The sequence below is a fragment of the Calypte anna genome, chromosome 1 (assembly GCF_003957555.1).
Source record: "Calypte anna isolate BGI_N300 chromosome 1, bCalAnn1_v1.p, whole genome shotgun sequence".
NCBI classification, from domain to species: domain Eukaryota; kingdom Metazoa; phylum Chordata; class Aves; order Apodiformes; family Trochilidae; genus Calypte; species Calypte anna.
Window position 1 is genome coordinate 176372796 of NC_044244.1, and position 22948 is coordinate 176395743.

At 37.4% G+C, this 22948-nt stretch overlaps 1 protein-coding gene across 2 annotated transcripts in view; it reads right to left on the bottom strand.

Annotated features, from left to right (window-relative positions):
• Window positions 1–3947: 3947 nt before the first annotated feature.
• B3GLCT (beta 3-glucosyltransferase) overlaps window positions 3948–22948 on the bottom strand; it is a 50186-nt gene continuing 31185 nt past the window's right edge. For both annotated transcript variants that reach the window (XM_030452802.1, XM_030452793.1), the window contains exons 9-15: window positions 20418–20549; window positions 19409–19478; window positions 14671–14784; window positions 12625–12724; window positions 11529–11648; window positions 9127–9271; window positions 3948–5511 (exon numbers count right to left, since the gene is read on the bottom strand). In XM_030452802.1, coding sequence (XP_030308662.1) covers window positions 5344–5511; window positions 9127–9271; window positions 11529–11648; window positions 12625–12724; window positions 14671–14784; window positions 19409–19478; window positions 20418–20549 — 849 coding nt within the window. In that variant the 3' untranslated portion in view covers window positions 3948–5343. The remainder of the gene's footprint in view (window positions 5512–9126; window positions 9272–11528; window positions 11649–12624; window positions 12725–14670; window positions 14785–19408; window positions 19479–20417; window positions 20550–22948) is intronic.

Sequence of the window (22948 nt, forward strand, 5' to 3'; positions counted from 1 at the left end):
CATCTTGTCTGTAAACCTGAGGTTTTGTCTGAGCACTGCCACACCATCCTGACGGAGGATGTTCTGGCTGTTCTACCCCAAAGCAGAGGCACGTGGTTGTCTGAAGAGGTTTGACAGAAATAGCTGCAGTTGTGCCAGCTAAGCCTTGAACTTTAATGCCTCTTTGGGGCATTTCAGCCCAGGTGAAGAGGGAAATCACTTCAGAAAGGGATTTGTCCAACGAAGGCATTAGGAATACCTGAAAAATTATATAAGATAGTATAAATCTTTAACTGTATGTTCCCCTGTATTGTACTATTGTTTCACAGTTCCAGTGATAGAGAGATGTAAATACAGGATCTTCAGTGGTGGCTGTGTAAAACCAGGTCCTCAGGGCTACTGAGCACTGAAGTCTGATGGGATCATGGGTCTTTGAAATAGGTCATAAATGTACATGCTGCACAGATTGCTAATGATTTTTTTTTTCAATTTGTGGATGGGAGAGGAGAATATATCATGGTTATTCAGAAATCTGCATTTAGTAACTATTTTTCTACTGTCCAGTAGGACTTAATGGATAGGAAGACACTTCTTTTGAAGGCCAGAGCCACTACAGAAAACAATATTAATATCTCACAAGTTTAAGCAGCTTACAATTGGTTTCTCCAAGCTAACAGCCATAGGTCAGATCCCTGAGATCGGACTCAAAATCATGGTTAAATTGCCTCTTTAAGTGATGCCAGTGAAAAACTTTGCTCTGCTCAGTCCAGCCCTTGCATCCAGCTACCAGTAATTCCTCTGAAGAGGAATGACAACAGAGCCATGGGAAGCCAACACCAGTGAGGGCAGCAACTCAGAACTGTTTTGCTGGTCCCAGTGTTCTCTGCAGCTTGCAGTGGGGCTGCACTGAGCCAGTGGGCTGCTCCTGAACTGCCTGAGGTATGAACTGGTTCTTCAGTCCTGCTGGGGCAATTGATGAAGAAATATATTAATTTTTTTCTTGCCGTGAAACTGATTTCATGTTAACATTAATGGAGATATCTGCCTGCACCTTAGATGCTTTGAGTTCTCTGCTCAGCCTCAGCAGCAAATTCTTTTCTTACATTTTTGGCACCAGAAGAGAGGCTCTGCCATGGAAAAAACTGAGCTGCAAGTAGCCAAGACAATGAAACATACACTTTTATGAGCAGATCATCAGTGTGCTGGCAAGAACAGGCACTTGTGTTTCTGACTCATGTCAGGGAAGCCACAGAGCAAGTGGGGAGTTGGAGGGAATCCCCAATCCCTTCCCTGGCACCTCCAGAGTGACTGCCCAAGCAGTGCAACCCTGGGAAGGCTGCAATAAACCCCTTCCTTGTGCCAGACACTGGTAATGAGCCCTGTGAGGGAGCAAGGTGTTAATTGAAAATAGATTCTCCTTCACAAGTAAAAGATTTAAAACTCGCAGCTCACAGTGGTAACTGCCCAATTAATTTCCAGTGGGATGAGGGCAGCAGGAGGAACATGCTGCATAACTCTGGGGTCTGATGTACAGATCTGGAGAGAGAGGTATGATGGTGACTGAGTGCCTGGAGGCAAAACCAAGCAGACAGGGAAACAAGAGGAGAGCTGGGCTGAGCAGGGATGTGGGGTAATTGATGCAGGCAGCCTGAGCTGCTTCCTCCAGGGCTGTGAGCTGTGGATAACCTTTCCTGCAGAAAGGTGCCATGTGCAGGATGCTGGGGCATCCAGGAGCTCATGTGGGTCCTCAGCTCCCAGCACTGCCAGCAGCAGCCTTGCAAGGGAGGAGAAGTGGAGATCTGCTCTGCATAGCTGTGTTGGTGTGATGTACCCCAGAGCTGGGGATTGCAGAAGTTTCATGCTGCAGGAACTTTAAAAAAGCAATAGCATTTTGTACAGATGTTACATTTGAATTTATTTGATGTTCTCCCCCTGGTGCTAATTATTCCCAGCAGCTTGTCACCATGCAGCAAAGGCCCTGCCTCTGTGACAGTTATTAAAAACCTGTAAACAGGCTCTGGAGGAAAGTGCCTGAAGTCACCTTGCCAGGTTGAAGAAAACTTGTCATATAAGTAAAAATAAATTGGATCTGAACCCATAGTAGGCAGCTACAGTGAATTCTCAGAGGCAGAAGCTCAGGGAGGAATCTTATTCATAAGTATCTGAGGAGAGGGAATAGATGAGACAAAGCCAAAGTCTTCTCAGTGGTGTTCAGTGGCAGAAGAGGCAATGGACACACATAAAAACACAGGAAATGTGAGAAAACCCTTCTAATACTGAACAGATGATCAAACTCTGGCACAGGCTGTCCAGAGAGGTGGTGGGGTCTTCATCCTTGGAGGTACTGAGAAGGGCTGTGGACATGGTCCTGGGCAACCTGCTGCTGGTGGCCCTGCTTGAGTAAGGGGCCTGGACCAGATTCTGAGTGCAAATGTGCTATTATTTTGAGAAACAGCTCTGACAAGAAATCCCAGAGGGAAGCAAAATGCCAGGGACCTGCTCACCGAGGAACAGGCAGTATAGAATTGGCACTGATCCCCTCAGGGATTGGGTGTGATTAATACTGACTGAAGTCAATGTAATACTCATCTGGAGTGAGCATTTCAGCCCAGCTAGAGCTGGGCTCCATCTTCTTCCTCTTCTCAAGCCAGTAGAAATTGTAAGGCTCTGCTCACAGGTCCAGTCTTAACGGGGCTTTGCATGATGCACAAAGCCAGAGCTTCTGCCATGCACAAAAGAAAATCATAGAACCAAGAAGTGTCCCTGCTTGGAACTTCAGTTTTCAAGCAGCACATCCCTGAGAGCAGGGTTTGGACAGTGGAGGTAACTGCACTCGCTCAAGGCTGTGTCTCCACAAAGTTACTTCCCTCATCTCTCTGCTGCTTTGCTATGGTTTTGGGAATAAGTTACTAATAATTTAGAGCCAAGTTGCAGCAGGAATTGCAGAGTGTCAGAGAACACAACAAACCCTGGGGGAAGATATAATTTCTGTATTTCCAGTGTCTGAGTGATAATTTACATATACATTCAGGTCTCCTGGGCCTGTGTGCTGTCCAGAGCAGGAGCTGGTGGAAATACTGCTCCATGGGTAGTAGGTAGTATTGCTCCATCTGCAGTAGGGGCACAGGTCCCCTAACATCTTATTTGCCAGAGCTTTGCTGAGGTTGCTGTTTGCATATAGGTGTTCAAGAATATCTGGTCTTGACAGGATATGTAGCTTGAAAAAAAATCTCAAATTTATGGGCTTCATAATATTTTAATTTCTAATATTTTAAGAATAAAATGTCACTTCTGTCATGCTGCTGCAAGGGTTGAATATTATTAGTTATGTATCAAGAGTCAGAGTTCTGGGGATAGAATAGTTCAGTAAATTAGTACTTCACTGCTTTCAAAACTATCAAGTCAGGAACCAGAAGTCTAATACCTCCAGAATACCTGCAGTAAAACCCAGAGCTAGCAGCAAGAGAAAAGGCAGCTACTATTTCCAGAGGTGAAAGTCCAAGTAAGCAAGCAATGAATGAGTCCATGGCTCCCAACTTCTAAATAATACTGAAGCCAACAAGTGCAACACAGCCCAGACCCAAAGCTAATTGTCTTTGCTTATTCTTCCTCCATAGGGCTCAAGAAGCAGTGAAGTTTGAAGTTAGATGCAACTGGACTACATTGTAAGACCTTTGATACTGATATTTGATACTGATATCTGTTTTGTGATAGCAACAAGATTCCCAGTCACAAGATGCCCATTGCAAAAGTATTTTCTGTCTGCACAAAGCTAGACTTGAAAACTAATCTAACTGGGGAAGCATGTCAGGACAGAATATGGAAAAATATTTAAAAAAAAAAATATTTACGATGCCTTTCAGTACAAGTGACCATACAATACTATCCAGGTGATAAGATTATGACAAGTGCTTAAATAATCCTGGAGTCAGTTTGCAAAGAGGAAGAAGGCACAAAAGGTTAGAGAAGAATGTTTTTATTCAGCTCTCAGCTCTCACAGTTTCTAAACAGCAAACATAATTAACAATCCACCAACTGTACCAGAGAACTAGTCCTGGTATCAGTAAAATGTCTACTGTTTAAGGCACTGATAGTGAGAAGAAAAAAAGATGTAACATGGATTGCTCCCATTTAATCAGAATTTGAATCTATTATGAATATGTGCTTGCTATACAAGTGCTTAAAATTCCACAAGCTATATTCACAAACAAATATTTATACAACCTCAGTAATTACTGAAACAGCAATCAGTGGCTCCCCTACCTTGACTCAAGAGGAAATATTGCATTACCTTGTAGTGGAATCAGTTTTTAACCTACTAAAGGAAAACAAAATAAAAAATTACTGCAGCAGTATGGCTTTAAGACCCTGTATTTGGTTACAATCTAGCAAGCCAAGTCAAATAACAGCATACAATTGCCATATAGTGTCATCGTAAAAGGAGCCATTTTACAGTATAAAAATTAGTTTAAAACACACTAAAGCCAGTTTTTGTACAAACATTTTTACAAATCTGAATTACTCAAAGAAAAAAACATCAAGATCTTTTAAAATATGAATCTGCCTTTACATGTTGTATGCATAAAATCACTTATCTTGATGATATAAATTAGGAATACTACAGAATATTAAAGCTAGCATCCATATACTATTGAAATGCACACATCAGAAATACTGAAGTGTTAGTTCTGCAGAACACCTTAAGAGTCACGTTTATACTTGCCAAATAGATACACGGTGACTTAGGTTTCTAAAGGAGCCACAGTGACCTCCCGTGGCCACTAAGGAAATCCCTGTCCTTAACCTCCCATTTTGAGCACAACATTTCTCAAAAATGCTAAAAAATGTGAAGGTACAACAGTGGTTTATGCTTGGTCCATTTATCCCAGGAAACTACAATATTTCTGTCTGAAATGAGTGGAAATGCACATAGCCTCCACACCATTTTGCTCTCTGATTTATCAAGAACCTTTAGAGAATGTTTTTCTGTAGGTCAATGAGAGATGATTTTCAACAGCTGTTTGAAACATGCTCAATATTAGGTTCTCAAATAAATCACTTGAGTTTTAGAGAGAACAAAGGAAGGATGATTGAAGAGGTGTGACTCAAAGTCCAAACCAGAACACAGACCAAGTTACACAAGACATTTAAAATGTGTGTCAGATTCAATGGTACACAAAGCCCAAAAACTTTTTAGAAAGAAACCACGTGTAACAAAGAATCCAAAAGTCAATTAAGTGTCACCTTCCATTGCTCTGAAGGAACAAAAGATTGTCTTACATGTCATGAAAAGATGAACACAAAAATCACAGTAGTGACCGTCTCTCATCTGGAGTACATTAATCAACACTTCCATTCTTGTCTTTATAAATCCTCTCTGTTATATCCAACTTTCTTTCCTTTCAATGACTCTTCTGTGTTTGGTGCAAGCCACGTGAAATATACTTTCACTGGATCAATATTCCAATGCTTGTGAAATGACACTGGAATTTGGTGAGACAGGTAGTCCTTCGGGTAGTCCATCGGCCGTGCCTAAGATCAAGAATAAACCAAAATCAATAGTACTCAGTGATGAAGTAACTTTAGAACAAAATAACTTCAGAACAAAAAACTTCTGGTGTTCAATGGCCTCTGTATCATAACCAAGCAAGGTGGCATCAACAAAATATACAAGGTGGTAACAGGAGGTTTTAACATTGTTCTGTATGATCAACTGATAAGCATTAGTAGTCACCATGCAACCAAGTACAGTGACATTGAACACACCCCATTCCTGAGGATGAAATGGTCACCATCTGTGAAAGCAACTGCTGAACAGGGTGTTGGACCAGATGAACTTCAAGGTCCTTTCCAACTCCTAACTTCCTATGACTCTGTTTTGCATTTTCTTAAATACACCATTTCGATAAATGATTTTTTTGATAAATGAGAAGATTTCTGGGGGTACCTTATAGCTGCCTTCCAGTACCTGAAGGGAACCTACAGGAAGGCTGGAAAGGGACTTTTTGTAAGAGTGTCCAGAGACAGAACAAGGGGAAATGGATTTAAATGGAAGGAGAATAGGTTTAGATTGGAAATTAGGAAGAAATTCTTTAGCCTGTGGGTGGTGAGACTCTGGAATGGACTACCCAGGGAAGTCCCCTGAAGTGTTCAAAGCCAGGCTGGATGAGGCCTTCAGCAACCTTGTCTAGGTAAGAGGCACCCAAGGCCATGGCAGGGAGCTTGGAGTAGATGATAATGAAGGTCCCTTCCAACCTAAGCCATTCTATGACTTAAGTAATATTGTCCTGCTCCTCCTCTTAATGAGAATTACCAGCACTGACAGTGAGGTTGCAGGATTCCTTAATAAGGCTATAAGCAGCCAAAATATATGAAGCTTTATGATGGGGAAAAGTTATCAAGCACAGCAAATACTGTAGTGCCAGAAAGCCACATTGCCATTCTTTATCAGGTTACATCAAAAGAGACAGAATTATGATGCAGCCACATGATGCAGCTGCCTTCTTAATGCACCTAGCATCTTTCATTTCCTCTGACAGCTTAATGGCATGTAAGTGCATCATTATATAAAAAACCCCGACCTCTACTGTTCTCTGGTAAAATAACTAGCTTTTTGCCATTTTAAATAGGGTTTATGTAAAAGGAAATAAATTAAAGGGTCACATTTGCTTTTTTTTTCTAGATGTAAAATACAAGAAGAAAACTGAGTGACTTGGATACTGAATCACTGAGACTTGATACCTAAGCTAGTAACTGGTTTAATACTGAAGATGTCATCTACTTATGGCAGTAGCAATCAATTCTACATGCTGCAGTCTTCGTGCACTCCAGGCATGAAATTAGGCAACAGAATTTGACATTAAGAAGCCTGAACATAGATTTTTTTTTAAATTTGATATTTAAAAACCAGGATGCTTAGACTCAAAAATTCCATTGGACAAATCAAGAGGGAATCTCTCTCACTAAAGGCTTTTGAGAAAATGTTGATGGATATTTTCGTTCCAAAAACCTGAAGAATTTACTATAATTTACTTTAATTAGAGGCTATTTTTAGATAACTGAGATCAAAGTGTTTTGCTGTTTGAAAATCTATCAGCTTTTTATTGAACTGCAGAAAAAATGTTTCTGTTTTAATGATCCTGAAAGAATGAGATCTGCTCTAATAAGTGCCATATTTATTGCATTGCTCTCTGAGAACTGTTCTGCTTTATAGCAGGCTGACCTTAAGATATCAATTCCAGAATTTATTCTTCCTACTCTTTTGTGGAATCAATGATTATAACCTTTGAGTTTGGTGGGGTTTTTTAGCTAGGTGTTTTACAAAAGCAAAATATATTGCCGTAGTCCAGACTTTATATTTTTAAGACCACAATCCTGACTGCTACTCAATATGGGAAGATTCCCATTCTCTAAAAAGCCTGATCATGTCAGAAGCCTCTGGAATGTGCTAGGTGCCCACCTCAGAATGCAGCAAACAGAAAGCAATCAAGAAAGAGTAAGCACTGCTACCTTGTAGACACTCCAAAGATGAGGATATCCTTGTTTCTTTCTCATAATATATACTCAGTCCAATTTTTTATTCATGTACTTCAAGGAAGACTGTACATCATAATATTTCAGTCAAATCTTTAAAAAATAATTTTCTGGTTGACAGAAAATCCAACTTTGGTTTTCTTAAAACTATTTGTTGCATAATGTTGGAATTTGTAGAATAAGCACACTCAGTTTTTATTCAATACTCTTTCCCTCAGGATTAATTTCTGTTCAAGGTATGTTCAAGAATTTGGTATAAGTGACAGTACAGATGAATAACAATTCAAGTGTAATTTTCTATGTGAAAAATCAAACTGCTAGGATTTCACTTGATTCAGTAGCAAGTGCACAAGGGAGGGCTCTGTCTTCTTGTTGAAGGGCTATTCCTACAAATCTGTAAAATGTGTTCTGTTCTTCTTGACTCTCCTTTAATTAGGTGGGTTTTATTTTTAAAAAACACAGCAAGCACATATTAGTCAATAATTGTGTTGATTTTTAGAGATGCCTTACTTGCTTTTTTTTCTATACAGAAAGGAATAAATGATGAGAATAAAGCCAGGAAAATAAACACATGGGATTTTCTTATATTGACAAGGAATTAAAATATTGAATAGTGTATTCTCAATCCTCACATTCCTTTAAACAGTACATGTAACCCAGGAGAAAAATCTTAATACAGGAAAAACTGATACTATCAAACTTTCTCTCCACCCAAGACCTGCTTTAAATTACAGGGTAATTTACTAATTTTGAAATAGCTTATTATCTTCATCTCAGTTCCTATCAGCTACACAGGTCTTCCCACTTTTTAAAATAGATTAACACCTGAAAAACATCAAACACTTCACTAATTTAAATGCTGATTGTGGTGCACTGCTTGAGAAAAATCCTAAGTGCTTCTTCTCTTTAATACCAGAGGAAGAAGGTAAAGTGTTTATTTGGTTTACAAGGCAACAAATCTCTCTGGGACTCAATGCACTGTTTTTATCCCTGACACTATGGTTAGGTTGTTTAACATTCTGGAAGACAGAAACAAGATTCAATCTACTCCAACTCACTTCTCCCTTGTGCTAGCATAGGGCAATTTATCATATTTACCCCATTCTTCAGAATCCATCACAAAACCAACAGTTCTGGGAATAATTTTACATCTTACTAATGTTTCAGAATAGTAAACACTGCATCAATTGAAAACTTGGATAAACAGAGAAGACAAATTACTGAAAAATTTCACAGTTGGCTCACTATCACCTGAAAAAAAATGTTCTGTGGTATGTTTTGGGGTTTTTTTAGTTTTCTTAGAGATCATATGATCATACCACAAGTAATCAAAGCACGTGACTTCTAATTTTTTTTTTCAATGTTCCCACCTCTGATTGCATTTTTTATAAATGTATTTACAAGGTAACAGAACTATGAACTATTGAAACACTGTAGTAATTCAAAGTTTGATAATATTCTTATTTGCTTGGCCAAACTTGTTCTGGAGAGAAATAAGTCAGAATTATTGTTACTACACATTAACGGAGTTGGCAATATTTATGAGATCTGTTTTATGGGTATACTTAAAAGAATGAAATATATTTTAAATATAAGTAAAAATAACTCTCTGACCTGATGGAAAAGTGGACTATGTGTTATAGGGATTCCCAAGCCACTGAAACACATCCCAAGGACCATATCATCAGGTGCATCCATGCTGTAACACCGGCACTTACTAGTAAGTAGTTTCTGAACAGCTACTCTGCTGAAAACCATCCTGGATAAAAAAAAGCAAACAAAATCTGCAAGACAATATCTACTAGAGAACACAAATGACTGCAATTAATAAATACTGCTAAATGACATAAAACTGGAAGACAAAAAGTAGCTCTCCAGTGCAATATATCTGAAATTTCAAAACTTGAGAAGCCAGTACTGACAAGTAATGCAGGAGGCATTTTCTGAAATAGAATTATGTAATGAAAATTAATTATGCTATAACAACTGTTGTTATTCCAACCATTACTTAGCTAGCCATCATTTTTACTGAAGCTGGTAATTCCTACAGAATTTGGCCAGGACTTTAAAGAGATATCATCCTCTATCTCACACACATGTATTATCCAGTTATTATCATGTAGCAATTAAATAAAAAGAACTCTAAACCTGACCTGTCATTCCTTGAACCTTCAGTTATACAGAGTTCATTCCATTAGTGAAAAATGATCCTTGAGGCCATTGCAGGGCTTTTCTGTTCATCCTGACTTTCTTGCTCATCTAAATTTCAACCAGAGCTTGGAGCTGTTAGAGTTATCAGTAAAACAAGCCTTCAGTAGACCAGAAACACAATGATAGCTTAAATTCAACAGCTGAGAGAATACACTCTTGTGTAGCATTGTGTAGCTGCCTTTTCTTAAGTTACATCATCCACCCAGTCTGATTAGAATATAGGGTGCTCCAGCTACTCAATTTATACTAAAAAGATGGAATTGCTGCATGGCTTCATGAGTTCAGTTGCTATATGACAATCCTTGATGCTGGCACATGGCAAAACTTCTACAAAAAATGAATGCTAAGGCAAAGACTGACTTGAGAATATTGTCAGAATAAAGTTGTAGCACTACGGTTGCAACTTTGAAGACTGTATGTATCACAAAAAACAAAGAAAAAAAAAAGAGAGCACAATAGGAAACCTCGGATCAAAGAGAGACAGAGTAGTAAGCTACAGCCTTAAGAAAAAAAAAAAAAAGTTGGGACTTGTGATCAGCATGTGTTGCTACACAGAAGGTGTGATGGAAATTGCAGACATTTGGGGAATATACTTGCTAATCTGGACTGTGTCCCTTCAGTTATAAAGAACTCTTCACTTAAAATCAACATTCTCAAAATCAGAGTATGAATCAAGATCAATGATCTGTACTTCCATCTGCTCAAATGGCAGAAAAGAAGCCCCAGACTTTCACATCCAGATGACAGAATAGAAACTAAGAGATAAATGCTAAAAACTTATAGAAGTATGGGACTGGTAACCAACAAACTGGTAACAACCAGCACCAGTAGAAGGTTTGCCTCTTAACTCTGTAACTCTGGCATAAACCCTGCTTAAGTAAAACCTTATGCAATTGTGCAAAACAAAAAGAAGCCAGTCAATTGGTTTTTACTTACTTATGCATGGGTAAGTATCTAGGAATTTATTACAGCCACTACTTTTCACAAAGACCCTAATATTCTGATGTCCACACTATTTGCTTTATACACCCAAGATGGACAGATGAATCTTAAGAGTATTCTTATTGCAATATGAGCCAACCTGAAAGTCCATATGCATGTTAATTTAAGCCAATTTTTGCACATAATCAAAAGGACTTGCTTCTCATGCAAGAGATCAACCCACAATGATTTCTTTCCATGAGAAATCATTTTCCCAGACATCAACATGAAACTTTCTTCAGCCACTTCTCCATAAATCATCTCATGGAGTACAAAACCAGAAGGAGAATCACTCTCACTTTTCTCCACGCTTGGACAAAGAGAACAGGAATGAATATTCTCACTGAGGCATTCTGTAGGTGTGCTGCTTTTGGTTCTGCTGCAAATTCCACAACAGTTCAGATCAGAAGTGTATATTTTTAAGCAACAGTTATGATTGTCTCTACTTACTACACTTTGAATCACTTTTTAAGGTGGTGTCTGGGGCTGCAGAGTGAATTCTAGCAGATGAAACAAGGCTACATGATGTGCATCAGAACATGTGGTGCAGACAAACTGATGATAGTCACTCAGTTCCCAGGACCAGTCAAGCTGAAACAACCCCTCCTGAAACATGCATGGTTCCCAGCACCAACTGTTTCACTCTGCAAACCTGTTCCCAATGGGCAGCACAGCTCCTTATTAGTTAGGACATCTGGGCCTTTGAGCATCATTACATTTTAACTGAACTAGGAAGCATCACTGCTTCTGTTGCAACTGATTTGTGCTGTAATTCAGAATAGTAGATGTAGATGTAGATGTCAGTATGAGTTTAAATAAATTACCCTCCACCACCAGTGATGTAACTGTATCCTCCTGTTCCCAAGCCGTAGCCATAACGCTCTCCTAGAAACACTGGTTCCTGTGGGTCATAGCAGCTGAGCAGTTTTCGGAGCCTGGAGATACTGTAATATGAAAATCCAGTAAAAAACCACAAGCAAACAAATCATGTAGACATTTATTTTTAAACAGACATTGTTGGTCTAAACCACATTCTACTAAGTTGCACAAAAACAACAGGAGAAATTCAGAAATCCTACAAAAAACAGAAATACAAACTTTTAAACAGACATTTATGATGGGTTATTCACTATGAGATATGACTGCTGAATTTAGTCAAATGATGAATCAATTAGCTTAAAAATATTTTTCTGAAGAAGGAAGCAAAGTTTCTCAACAAACCCAAGTGCCACCTCAGAGAACACATTAAATTACAAATTATCTTTTCTTCCCAGGTATTGAAAAACAAAAAGGTAGACTTAGTTTTATGAATATTGCTTTATCTACAGTTATAGCATCTTTCAACTTCTTCTGTTACATCATTTAATATAAACTATTATCTTGAGGCCCTTACTCTCATGTTCATGACCATGTGATCCTGCTGGTTGATCACCTTGATCATTATACCTTGCTTATACCACAGTGTTTATTGTCATGTGAATGGCATCCAGTTTTCTAACAAAGGCAAGTCCCTGGACACCATTCTGGGTGGCTTTGACAGCTGACCCTGGCTTACAGAACCTTTCTTCTAGTACACTCATGTGAGAATGCATCTGAAGAAAGTGTATCAGCAAATGAGTAAAACCAATCAGCTCAGACGTGCCTACTCTGAAGGGTGACAACATGTAATAGTCTGTAAGGATACTTCTCTGATTGCATAACACTAACATGCACAGTTTTTATCAAGTTACAAGATTACCTTGTTTTTAATATCAGCCAAGGAATGCTGAAGAAAAGAGACCATTCTTTTTCCTTGAAGGAATATAAATCTACATTAATAAAATCGCTGTGTCTCTCAGACACAGAAGAAGAGACAAATATTGCAAATATTGTCCTATTGACATGAAAAATGTCAACTCCTGAAATAATTGCAGTGTATACCTTATCAGTGTGTCATCATCCACTATGACTAACCAAGGAGTTCTGGCAGAGCTATTATTCAAAAACCTTTCCAAAATGGCAAAAGTTTTCCCACAGTGACCTAAAGGAAGAAAAATAACAGAATGTGTAAATTTAAATAAAATGAGATTTTCATAATAAACAATTATTCATTAATTAAATAAATATTCTACAGCACTATGCAAAATGTTTTGGAAATGACTGGTAAAATATTTGAGATGCAGATTCCTCCACTGCATGAGCATTTGGTGTTTGTACAAGTTACTCCAACATGATTATTGCTTTCTATGCAGGAACTGACTTTTGAAGGATGTTCAAGTATAGAAATTCTTTGAATTAATGAAACCTGAAATATAGGATATATTCCAGCTATCCTATTAAGGTCTTGGACAATACCTGACAAACTGCTACTCTTAATATCTAATACTGTAAAAACGAGGTGACTATGACAGAAACATGTTCTGCAAAATACAAGATATCTTCACAGTATTTCATGATCCATCTGGCAGGCCTGTTGCTTGCCTGAAAATATTTAACTCTACATAAAGCTACGGTGCTTCAAAACCTGCAGCTTGGGTCCTGATGGCTTCCTCTAAGGAAAAGGTCTTAATACTTATCACAAGACTGTAAGTTGAGAATTGAAACTCCTATTACCAGGAGTTGAGAAGTGAAATGCCCTTGTTGAGGACAAGGAAAACAGGAACTTTCAGACTTGTAATGAATCTTTTAGATCCTAGAAAAATCCAACTGCAAACAGGCTTTATTCAACCAGATTACATTTGATTGTCTAAAGCAATTAGTGCTATTGTTATTAAAATTACTATAAAAGTATTAAAAAATAAGGGTGGAATACTGTATTTGAAGCTACTTTCAGTAAAAATATTCTTTTGAGAAAATACAGTAACTGTCAGCTTAAGAAATGAAGTTAAGTCCTGGCCTTGCTCATTTTGTGAAACCATTAAGTTTTGTGAACTTAATGCAGACTGATATATAAATATTTACAAAATTAAAACCAAGCTTTCTTTATCATATTCCACCACAAAAGATGTAAAAAAAAAAAAGTAGTATTAGAGTAAACTCAGCACAATGTGTTTAGATCAGAATGCCATTAGCTCAGAGGTCTTGCTGCCATCCCCAGCAATGCTCAAAGGCCAAGTGTGCAAGGACCCTTCCCCCTGGTGTGACCCCTGGGCTTGGCTTCTTCAGATGATCCACAGGTTCCCAGTTGCATCTCTGCAATGGAAATCCCTTCCCCTTCTCTCTCTGCCTCTAACAGACCTCGTGAATTTAAAAAAAGGGCAGCTGGAAATAAGCCAGAGATCAGAACAACTGACCTAGTGGGCCAGATAAGGCCACAGCTTGGACACCTAATTCAGAAGGTAGCAGAGCCTGTAGCAAAGACTACAAGCCTAAGAATAACAGATTGAATGAAAGAAAAAAGCCCTAAAACTAAAACTAATGGAAGACATCATATCCATACCCTTTTTTTTTATCCAACAGCAAACTAAATTACTTTAAACCCACATTATTTGTCATCGAAAGTCTTTCCAATCTTAACATTTAGATTTTATGCTTTAATCAAGACATACTAGGCACAAGTATATAATATTTCAGTACCATATGGCAAGTAGTTTAAGCCCAGTAAGGAGCTGGCACTGTCTGAGGTCTTTTGACATGAATCTATGACTTCTGCTTCAGTGATGATTTTTCTCAAGAAAGTCAGTAACTCAAGAGTTATTACTCTCACTCAGGTTCTTAAAAATTTTTAGTCTCTCATAGTATATGAGCATACCATGCTCACATAGTCCCAATATTTAGCTTTCTACTAAAAAGATTGCTCTACCTACATAGGTGAGCTGTGCTGCCCATTTCCTGGGTGGGAATAGCATTCTTCTAGTTTAGGCTGCACAAATGTGCTACGGAAATACAGGTTTTCTTAATTATAAGCTATGAAATGTACACATCATCCATAAAACTTACTTTAGACAGTTATTTGCACAAAACTGACACCACGGCTCAGTAGCTCACCTCTGTCAGTATTAGGTATGCCTAAATCTATAGTAGGAATGGAGATGTCTGCATAATCACTGTAGTATTCAATAAGGGCAGCTTCTTTTTCCCAAGTCTGCTTTACAACTGGTACTGCAAAACAATCATTGACATTGAAAAGTAAATAACCTGATTAAAATGAGCACTTGAGGAAAATATTTATGGCACCTTGTTAACTGACATATTTTTTGTCACACTCTAATGAAAATGCTGTTTCAAATACAGCATTATCCTTTTAAATATTCATTGTTTTTTCTTTCCTACAATATTTACAGAGAAGCCATTTTACATTTTTATCAAGGACAGCCAGGGCAGTTTAATTTATATAGTCATAAATTTTCTTTCATAAGATATGGCTATAGTTTCATTCATAGAATACTGAAAACTACAATGTTTACATTTTTGCTAATCCAAGTACAGGATTCATTACTTTTACACTTGCAGTGGTAGACTTCATAGCATACACCTGCATGAACACTATCAGAGATCAATCATTCTTTGTACACTGAAACTGTCACATTTTAAAAACAGCACATCCAACTGTACAGCAGGTAAAATATTCTGAATCAGAAACAGACCAAATATACCTTTGAAATATTACACTCGTGTATATAAATCATATCTGACACCAACACCATGTTAATGCTCAAAAGCACCTGTCTCTGGAGACATACTAACAGAAGCACATTTTAAAATATCATACAGCCAATTTCTATCCCATAGAGATTCTTTTCAAAGGACAACTGCTTCCTGCTTCTTTAGAAGAGCAAACCTTTTCTTATTAAATTTGCCATGTGTCATAAACATTTAAAACAGATCATATGAATTCTAATAATGATACTAAAAAGGTTTTAATTATGTCCAGAAGTGAATAAATCATGGATAACACAAACAAAGCCAAACACCTGCAGGGTGTTTGGAAGATAATGATCAGATTAAAATTAATGTTTGTTCTTCCATTTTAAAATTAAATGGTCAGGACTTGGATGAGCAGCTACTCTGAAACATTGTGCTTTCAGCTGTCATTGTTTGTCCACTTCATGTTCTTTGACATCACCTTGTATGTCTCTGGAGTAACTATTTATACAACTTCCCATTTTTGCTATACAACTCTGATACTTGAGGAAAACTCATTTTAGCTCCTTGCTGGACTAATCCACCACCTAATTTGATGCTTGCTGCCAACCAACTTGCTCACCTTCCTCTATTCTGATCACAGAGACTTGTACGATTTATTATTCTTGACTGACCAATAGTCAGTTTGATAAGACTAAAATGAAATTGAAATGTGACTGTTAGGATAAAGATAACTCAATACACTAATGAAAAGATTTTAATACTTGAAATAAATACAATTCCACTTCTGTAGGACAATACTGCTTTTTAAAGAAGTTTTAGACACTTCAAACTGCTCTCAAAATTTTGCATTTAAAAATACAGAGGGAGTTGTGTATAAAAAAGATACTTATAGAACATAACAGTGGAGTTTTGAAATGCAAAGCTAGGAATTTTATGATACATTAACTCTACCTCCTACGTTCTAAGAAGTCACAGTACATCATATAACATGTACATCTGCATAATCATGCATTAATAGATGGAGAATCCCATGTTAAGCTGGCCAATTAAAAAACAAAGTAGATAGGAAATAATTTTCTTACTTTGTGGAAATGTTCTATTTTAAAAGTGTTACCTGGAAAAAGAGAACCAGAAAGCTTCCAGAAAGGCCCCAATACAGAAAGGTCACAGATCTACAAAATGCTTCCATCTTTCACCTGGCAGAAGAGCAGCACCCATAAAGGCTATTTCACCTTTCTACATCCAAAGACCTCAATCTCTGTAGGGTGCTTTAACATACAAAACTATTTGCTATAACAGACTGAACCTCTTAAGTTACTTCAGTGGGGTATAAATGAACAAAATTCACCAAAGCAAGGACCCAGGTCTCACTTCAGTTAAGTGGTCTAACAAGGAGCCTCTCTCTCTTTTCCTTGCTTGTTTTGATGCAAGTGTCACTATCCAGACTGTCTGTTGTGAACTGAATCTCACCATACTTCATAATTTCTAACTACTCCTATGTTCCAAAGAAAAAACAGCTATTTAAAATTCCTTGGTAGTTCTTGATGCAAATATTTATCAGTAGTTATTAATACTTGTGATCACACTGAACTTTTAACAGTGCACTACAGAGATACTTACAGAAGGTCAGCTCTTTGCTCATAATATTTCATTTGTGCTACTTCTAGAACCTTCACGTTTGCAGTCCCAGAAAGTTTCTTAAACAACCATTCACAGTGTTTTTAAGGAGAGTAGTACCTGACATAAATTCTGAATTAAAATTTAGCTACTTTTGCACATAAAATTCCAAGCCTTAGGGTTGCACTAATGTAGTTTTTGGCATACAATAAAAAATGACTTACCAGGTAAAAGGAGCTCTCTGAAGCTGGCATCCATTAATCTTTCAAAATCTTGAGTAAGATTATCCTTTATTGCATTATACTGGAAGCTGTGAGGAAAGTTCAAGAATTTTCCTCAGTCTTCAACAGGTGTTTCTTGAGTGATGTTTATATGAGCTTTTTAAAGCCTTGTGTTCTTTTCTGACTTTCTGGGTTTGTTGGCTTTTTTTGTTTGGTTCGGTTTATTTTGATATAAGAAAATAAACATGGATCCAGAAAGGAGAACTCTTCAGTGAACTCCAGTTACAAGACAGTCAATTTTGTTTTGTCAAAAGCTACTTTAAAGAGAGCCTAATAATTACATGATTAAAATACTAGAAATGGGCCTTCAAGTACAGTAACATTGAAAAAAACCATAAATCTTATTTTGAAGACAAAACCCCAGCAACTGGTAGATTGTCTAAATGCACCGGTTACAGAATCTACAGGTTTTATGTATAAGCAAAGGGGAACTCAGTTAAAAAAGGAGATTTTATCTTCACCCTGTCCTCTAACAATAGGAGTGGCAAAACTGCCAAAATCTGGTACAACTACTACTCACTACTTAAGCTTCCATTTTTTTTTTTTTTTTTTGCCAGTAATAATCACTTTATATTAAGTTTATGAAAAAACTAGCCTAATTAGAGATGTGTAATGAATGGTGTTCCTCAAGGGTCAGTACTCAGATGGGTGCTGTTTAACATCTTTGATGGTGATATGGACAGTGGAATCAAGGGCACTCTCAGCAAGTTTGCTGACAACACCAACTGTGTGGTGAAGTCAACACACTGGAGGGAAGAGAAGCCATCAAGAGGGACCCTGACAGGGTCAAGAAGTGGCCTCAGGAAAACTACATGAACTTCAACAAGGTCAAGTGCAAAGTTCTGCATGTGCTCAAGGCAATCTCACTGAGGGCAGCCCTGAGGAGAAGGACTTGGGGGTAGTGGTTGACCAGAAGCTTATTGTGAGCTGCCAATGTGTGCTTGCAGCCCAGAAAGCCAAGGGGGTCATGAGCTGCATCCAAAGAACAGCCAGTCATGGGAGGTGATTCTCCACCTCTACTCTGCTCTTGTGAGACCCCACCTGGAGTACTGTCCAGTTCTGGAGTCCCCAGCATAAGAAGGACACAGAGCTCCTGGAAAGTGTCCAGAGGAGAGCCACAAAAATGCTCAGAGGGCTGGAGCACCTCCCCTATGCAGACAGGGTGAGGAAGTTGGGGTTGTTCAGCCTGGAGAAGAGGAGACTCCGAGGTGACCTTATAGCAACCTTCCAATATCTGAAGAGGACCTACAAGAAAGCTGGGGTAGGGCTTTTTACACGAATGTGCAGTGAGAGGACAAGGGGAAATTGGTTCAAACTTGGAGAGGGGAGATTTAGGTTAGGCATTAGAAAGTGATGAGACACTGGGACAGTGGCTGCCCCCTCCCTGGAAGTGTTCAGGGCCAGGTTGGATGGGGCCTTGAACAACCTGGTCTAGTGGAAAGTGTCCCTACCCATGCAGAGGGACTGGAACTAAATGACCTTTAAGGTCCCTTCCTACTCAAACCATTCTTTGACCTATGATCAATGGTGACAGTACTGCCTACCTGGAGTATTCACAGGCACTCAAAATTCAAGTAAATTCCTGGAAATAAGTCCATTCTTGAATTTCTTCAAAACACCTGTGCATGTCCAGTTGCACAGGGTGACACTAGACTGAAACACCATGACAGCATAAGCTGCCCTCTCTTCTGCTGGAGGAGAGGGCAAGAAAAAAGGATGGAGGAGGGGAGAAAGCTTTCAGCTTTTTTGCATTTCTATATCAGCCACCATACAGCTGCATGATTGCCACTGTTAGTACAAGGAATAAAATGGAACCAATTATCTGGGGAAAACACATGGAAGGATATTAATAGCTGCTGTATTAATTAATATTGCAAGAACTCAATTTTACAATATTATAAGCTAATGTTATGCATATTTTTAATTTAGATATTAAATTTCAAGTTTTTTGCTGACCAATCACTAATGATGAAAACATCAAATGGCCACAATTTTTTGTCTTAAATATTTCACACCACACCTAAAGAACTCTGAATAGCAAAAAATATTGTACCTAAAGAATAAGCTGTTTAAAATTCATAAGCTTTCATGTTTCCCAGTGGATTTTGCAAATATTTGGTCCTAAGAGCTCCAAAAATAGTATATACCAGCTTATATTTTAAATATATATAATATTATAGTATATAATATATATAAACTATAATGCATGGAACTACTACCTCAACTAAGAAACAACTTACTTCTGTCTCCATGAAATTTCTGACATGTTTTTACAGCAACAAAAACATCTTCCTTTTTCACTGGCTCTCCCTACATGAACAGAACAAAAATAAATTTTGTAATTGCAGGCTCAGCCTGTAACATTTTTTAGGATACATATGTCCAAACATATAAAAAACCCAGAAAATATCTGTTCATTTTGCAGCACATCAAGTACAATAGAGCAATGCAGTAGAAAATATGTTTTTTTCTCTTGAAAAAAGGCCACTAGTGGTTTGAAATTAATGAAATAACATTATTAAAATACTTTTTCTATTGATGTAGCATTCTAACATGAACTAAACCACATATCATTAGGAAACACGACTGAATAGTAGAACTTGTTGAGCTAAGAATGTTTCATCTGGAAAATAATGTTTTCTTAATTTCTCTGAAATTGGTCACTATGAGAACATGTTGAACTGTATCATACCTGGAAAAAGAAGCCTAAATACTACACACAAAAATTCTTCTCATTTTCTCAACTGTAACAACATCATTTAACCTGTTTTACTTGTCTTCTTTTTTGACACCTAGAATTTTGCTCTCCTGGAAGTATGGAACACTTTTTGGCCTCTAGACACAGTTAACCCATAATATCATAAACCTATTCTCCTAAAGGCAGAAGAAATGGGCTGTAGTTTAATGCACTAAAAACTGTATTACATTTTATCCTCAACAAACTTTAGATTCTGACCTGTGAAAAAAAATTACCTATGTTTCAGTATCTCACAGAAGTGTAAGAAGAAACACTTCCTAGATCACAAGCTGCTCAAACATTAAAGCATGTGCAATATTTGTTTGCCAGGAAATATCCTGTGCCATGGAAATCTGAAAGCATATCCAAAAATAGATAAATGCCAGAAAAAACTATTACTTATAAACTTATTTTAAAATATTTTTTTTAAGTTTGATATTTTTAAAGTCAAGTCTTACACATTTAGTATGAGTTTTGCCTTTATTAAGTGGTATTTAAAATATGGTACTTACACAAAGTGGCAAAAAATTACTGAATGTTGTTGCACAATGGTCAGCCCTCTGTGAGCTCACATCATCTGTGCAAAACTCAGGCACTGGAGTAAGATGTGGTCCTTCCCCTTTCTGCCAAATATAGAGGGCAATCTATCAAACCAAAAAACATTTGTATCAGTAATGATGTGGGATAAAAACTCTCAGGGTACACAAAGAAATCCCATTAAAGGACAAAAACTTAATAGGAAAACTGAATAATCTGGGATGCTGTAAAAGATTCATCTCTTAGTTCATTAACTAGTTGTCTCTCTTCTTGATCATGTTTGAAGACCCAACATCCCCATTTTTGCTTTTTTGATTGTTTTTTTCTTCTTTTGTTTCATATAATTAAAATTAGGTTCATATATTCCAGCACGTCAAAACAACTCATGTTTAACTTTTATATGAAATGCTAAAGTGAATATTTACACCTTCTTTTAAGTAAACAAAATCCTTATTGTGTCACTCTTTTTCTATTATTTTGATACTTTGGAATAGTTAGTCCTCTTCCATCCTATGTGGCAATTTTCAGGTTTTCAAAACAGACCCATTCTTTGGTGACAATTTAAAATGCTAGAAGCCAGTAATGAAAATCTGAAAAAACATAAACACATGAAAGACAATGAAAATGAAATGAAAATGAAAGACAATGTAATAGATATGCTATCAGCCATTCCAAATGCAAAAAAACAAACAGCGTAAAAAACCCAGAACAAAGAACACACACAAAAGAAAACCCAAAACCAACCAAAACAACAAAAATCCAAAACCAACCAACCAACCAAAAAAAGAAACCCAAAAAAGCCCAGCCAAAATTTGCAGGAAAAATAAGCAAACTAGTGATATCTGAAGAAGATAAAAAACCCCAGCACTTTGCATTTACTTTCAAGTTGTAATAAAAATAATAATATTTCAATCTGTACTTCATGAAACATCATGAAAATTTATACTTGCCTGACATTTTTATTGCAGTCATTCTAAACTTCTTACAACTTTGCTAGACTAAATATTCAGGGGAAGGGGAATGGGATGCCTTCAAGGGAGGAAATCAGTCTTGAGTTCTAGTTCCTGCTTCCCACATTATTTAAACATATACCCAATGACTCTTGCATTGAAAACAAGTTAAATGCTTCACTGGAAGATGTGACCAGACCCAGCACACACCAAGGGCAATGAAAAGTTTCCTTATCACTGTTTTATGCCTACTTAGAACTGCTAGCTTCAAACACCCCACCAGGCCAGAGTTCAGCTCCTCTTTTAGCAAATAATGTGATAATTAAGATATTATTAAGAGGACAAAGTATTTCCTCCTCTCAAGTGTTCAGGAATAACTGCACAAAGCAGGTTCATTAAGTATGGTCTGGGCAAACCCAAGTTACCAAACCAGTTACAGACCTCTAAATTACAGATGATTATTTTCCTGTCCATCTCATCCCGGCCCATCCCAACATACCTGGAAAATCCCAACTAGCTGCACATGGCCATTTATAGAATTTGGAGGGAACAAAATAAAATGGCCAGCTTGTTACAGGCCCTATTAAAGACTAGGGACAGGCCTGAGTATAAAATAATATTTTTGAAACTTAAGCTTCCACATTTGAAAGATTTTTGATCCCAAACAGCTGGGGTACAGTCGCATACTAGAAGACAATTAATTGATGATTTTTTGGCAAGTTGCTGATTACAATGAGCCTGTCATAATTCTACGTGCATTTTTACACCACCTCAACTGCAAAAGAAAAAACATTTACTTTACTTGCACTGAAAACTGTTTAAATTTCTGTATTTTTCCTTGTAATAGAGTGGATGCAGATGACTCAGAGCTGTGAGTACTGCTCATCTGACTTCAGTAAATCAGCTGTAGGTTCTTTTAAATGCAGCAAATTTTGTAGTTTGTAAGTTCCAATTTCTCTTAGCCTTACTACTATAAAGTGGTTTGTTTCTTCACTGTTTCAGCAATGCTTCTGAAAACACAGAGCACCTCAGCATTACAGACAAGTCCAACAAAGAACTAAAAGGAAAGGCCCCTCTATAGGGGAGAAGATGCATAATCATGACTGGCTGATAGGACAAATCCTGTTTACAGTGTTTGGAGTAGAAGATGAGTATGGAATTGACTTGTAACATACATGTTCATGGTAAGGAGCAGCCAATAAACACTTCTGCATCCCAAAGGTCATCTTTTTGCCTTGTCACAACATTCAGAATATGGGGTGTAAGTTGTTCTTGACCCTGTTTTGTAGATGGAAGACTACACAGGAGCAAGAAATAGGATTTCTAAAGAGCTTCCAGTACATTTGTTCAAAAATTCATTACATTTGTTCAAAATTCAGCTATTCAAAATTAATATCTATCACATGAACCAACAAAGAACCAATGCTCCTGCAGCATAAAGAATATTTAAAAATTGTAATTTAACATGAATTATTTATGAAAGTTCATAAAGCACTAAGATTTCTAAGTGAATAATGACATTTTCAATAGTCCGAGAATGGTGTGAAGCTATTGCA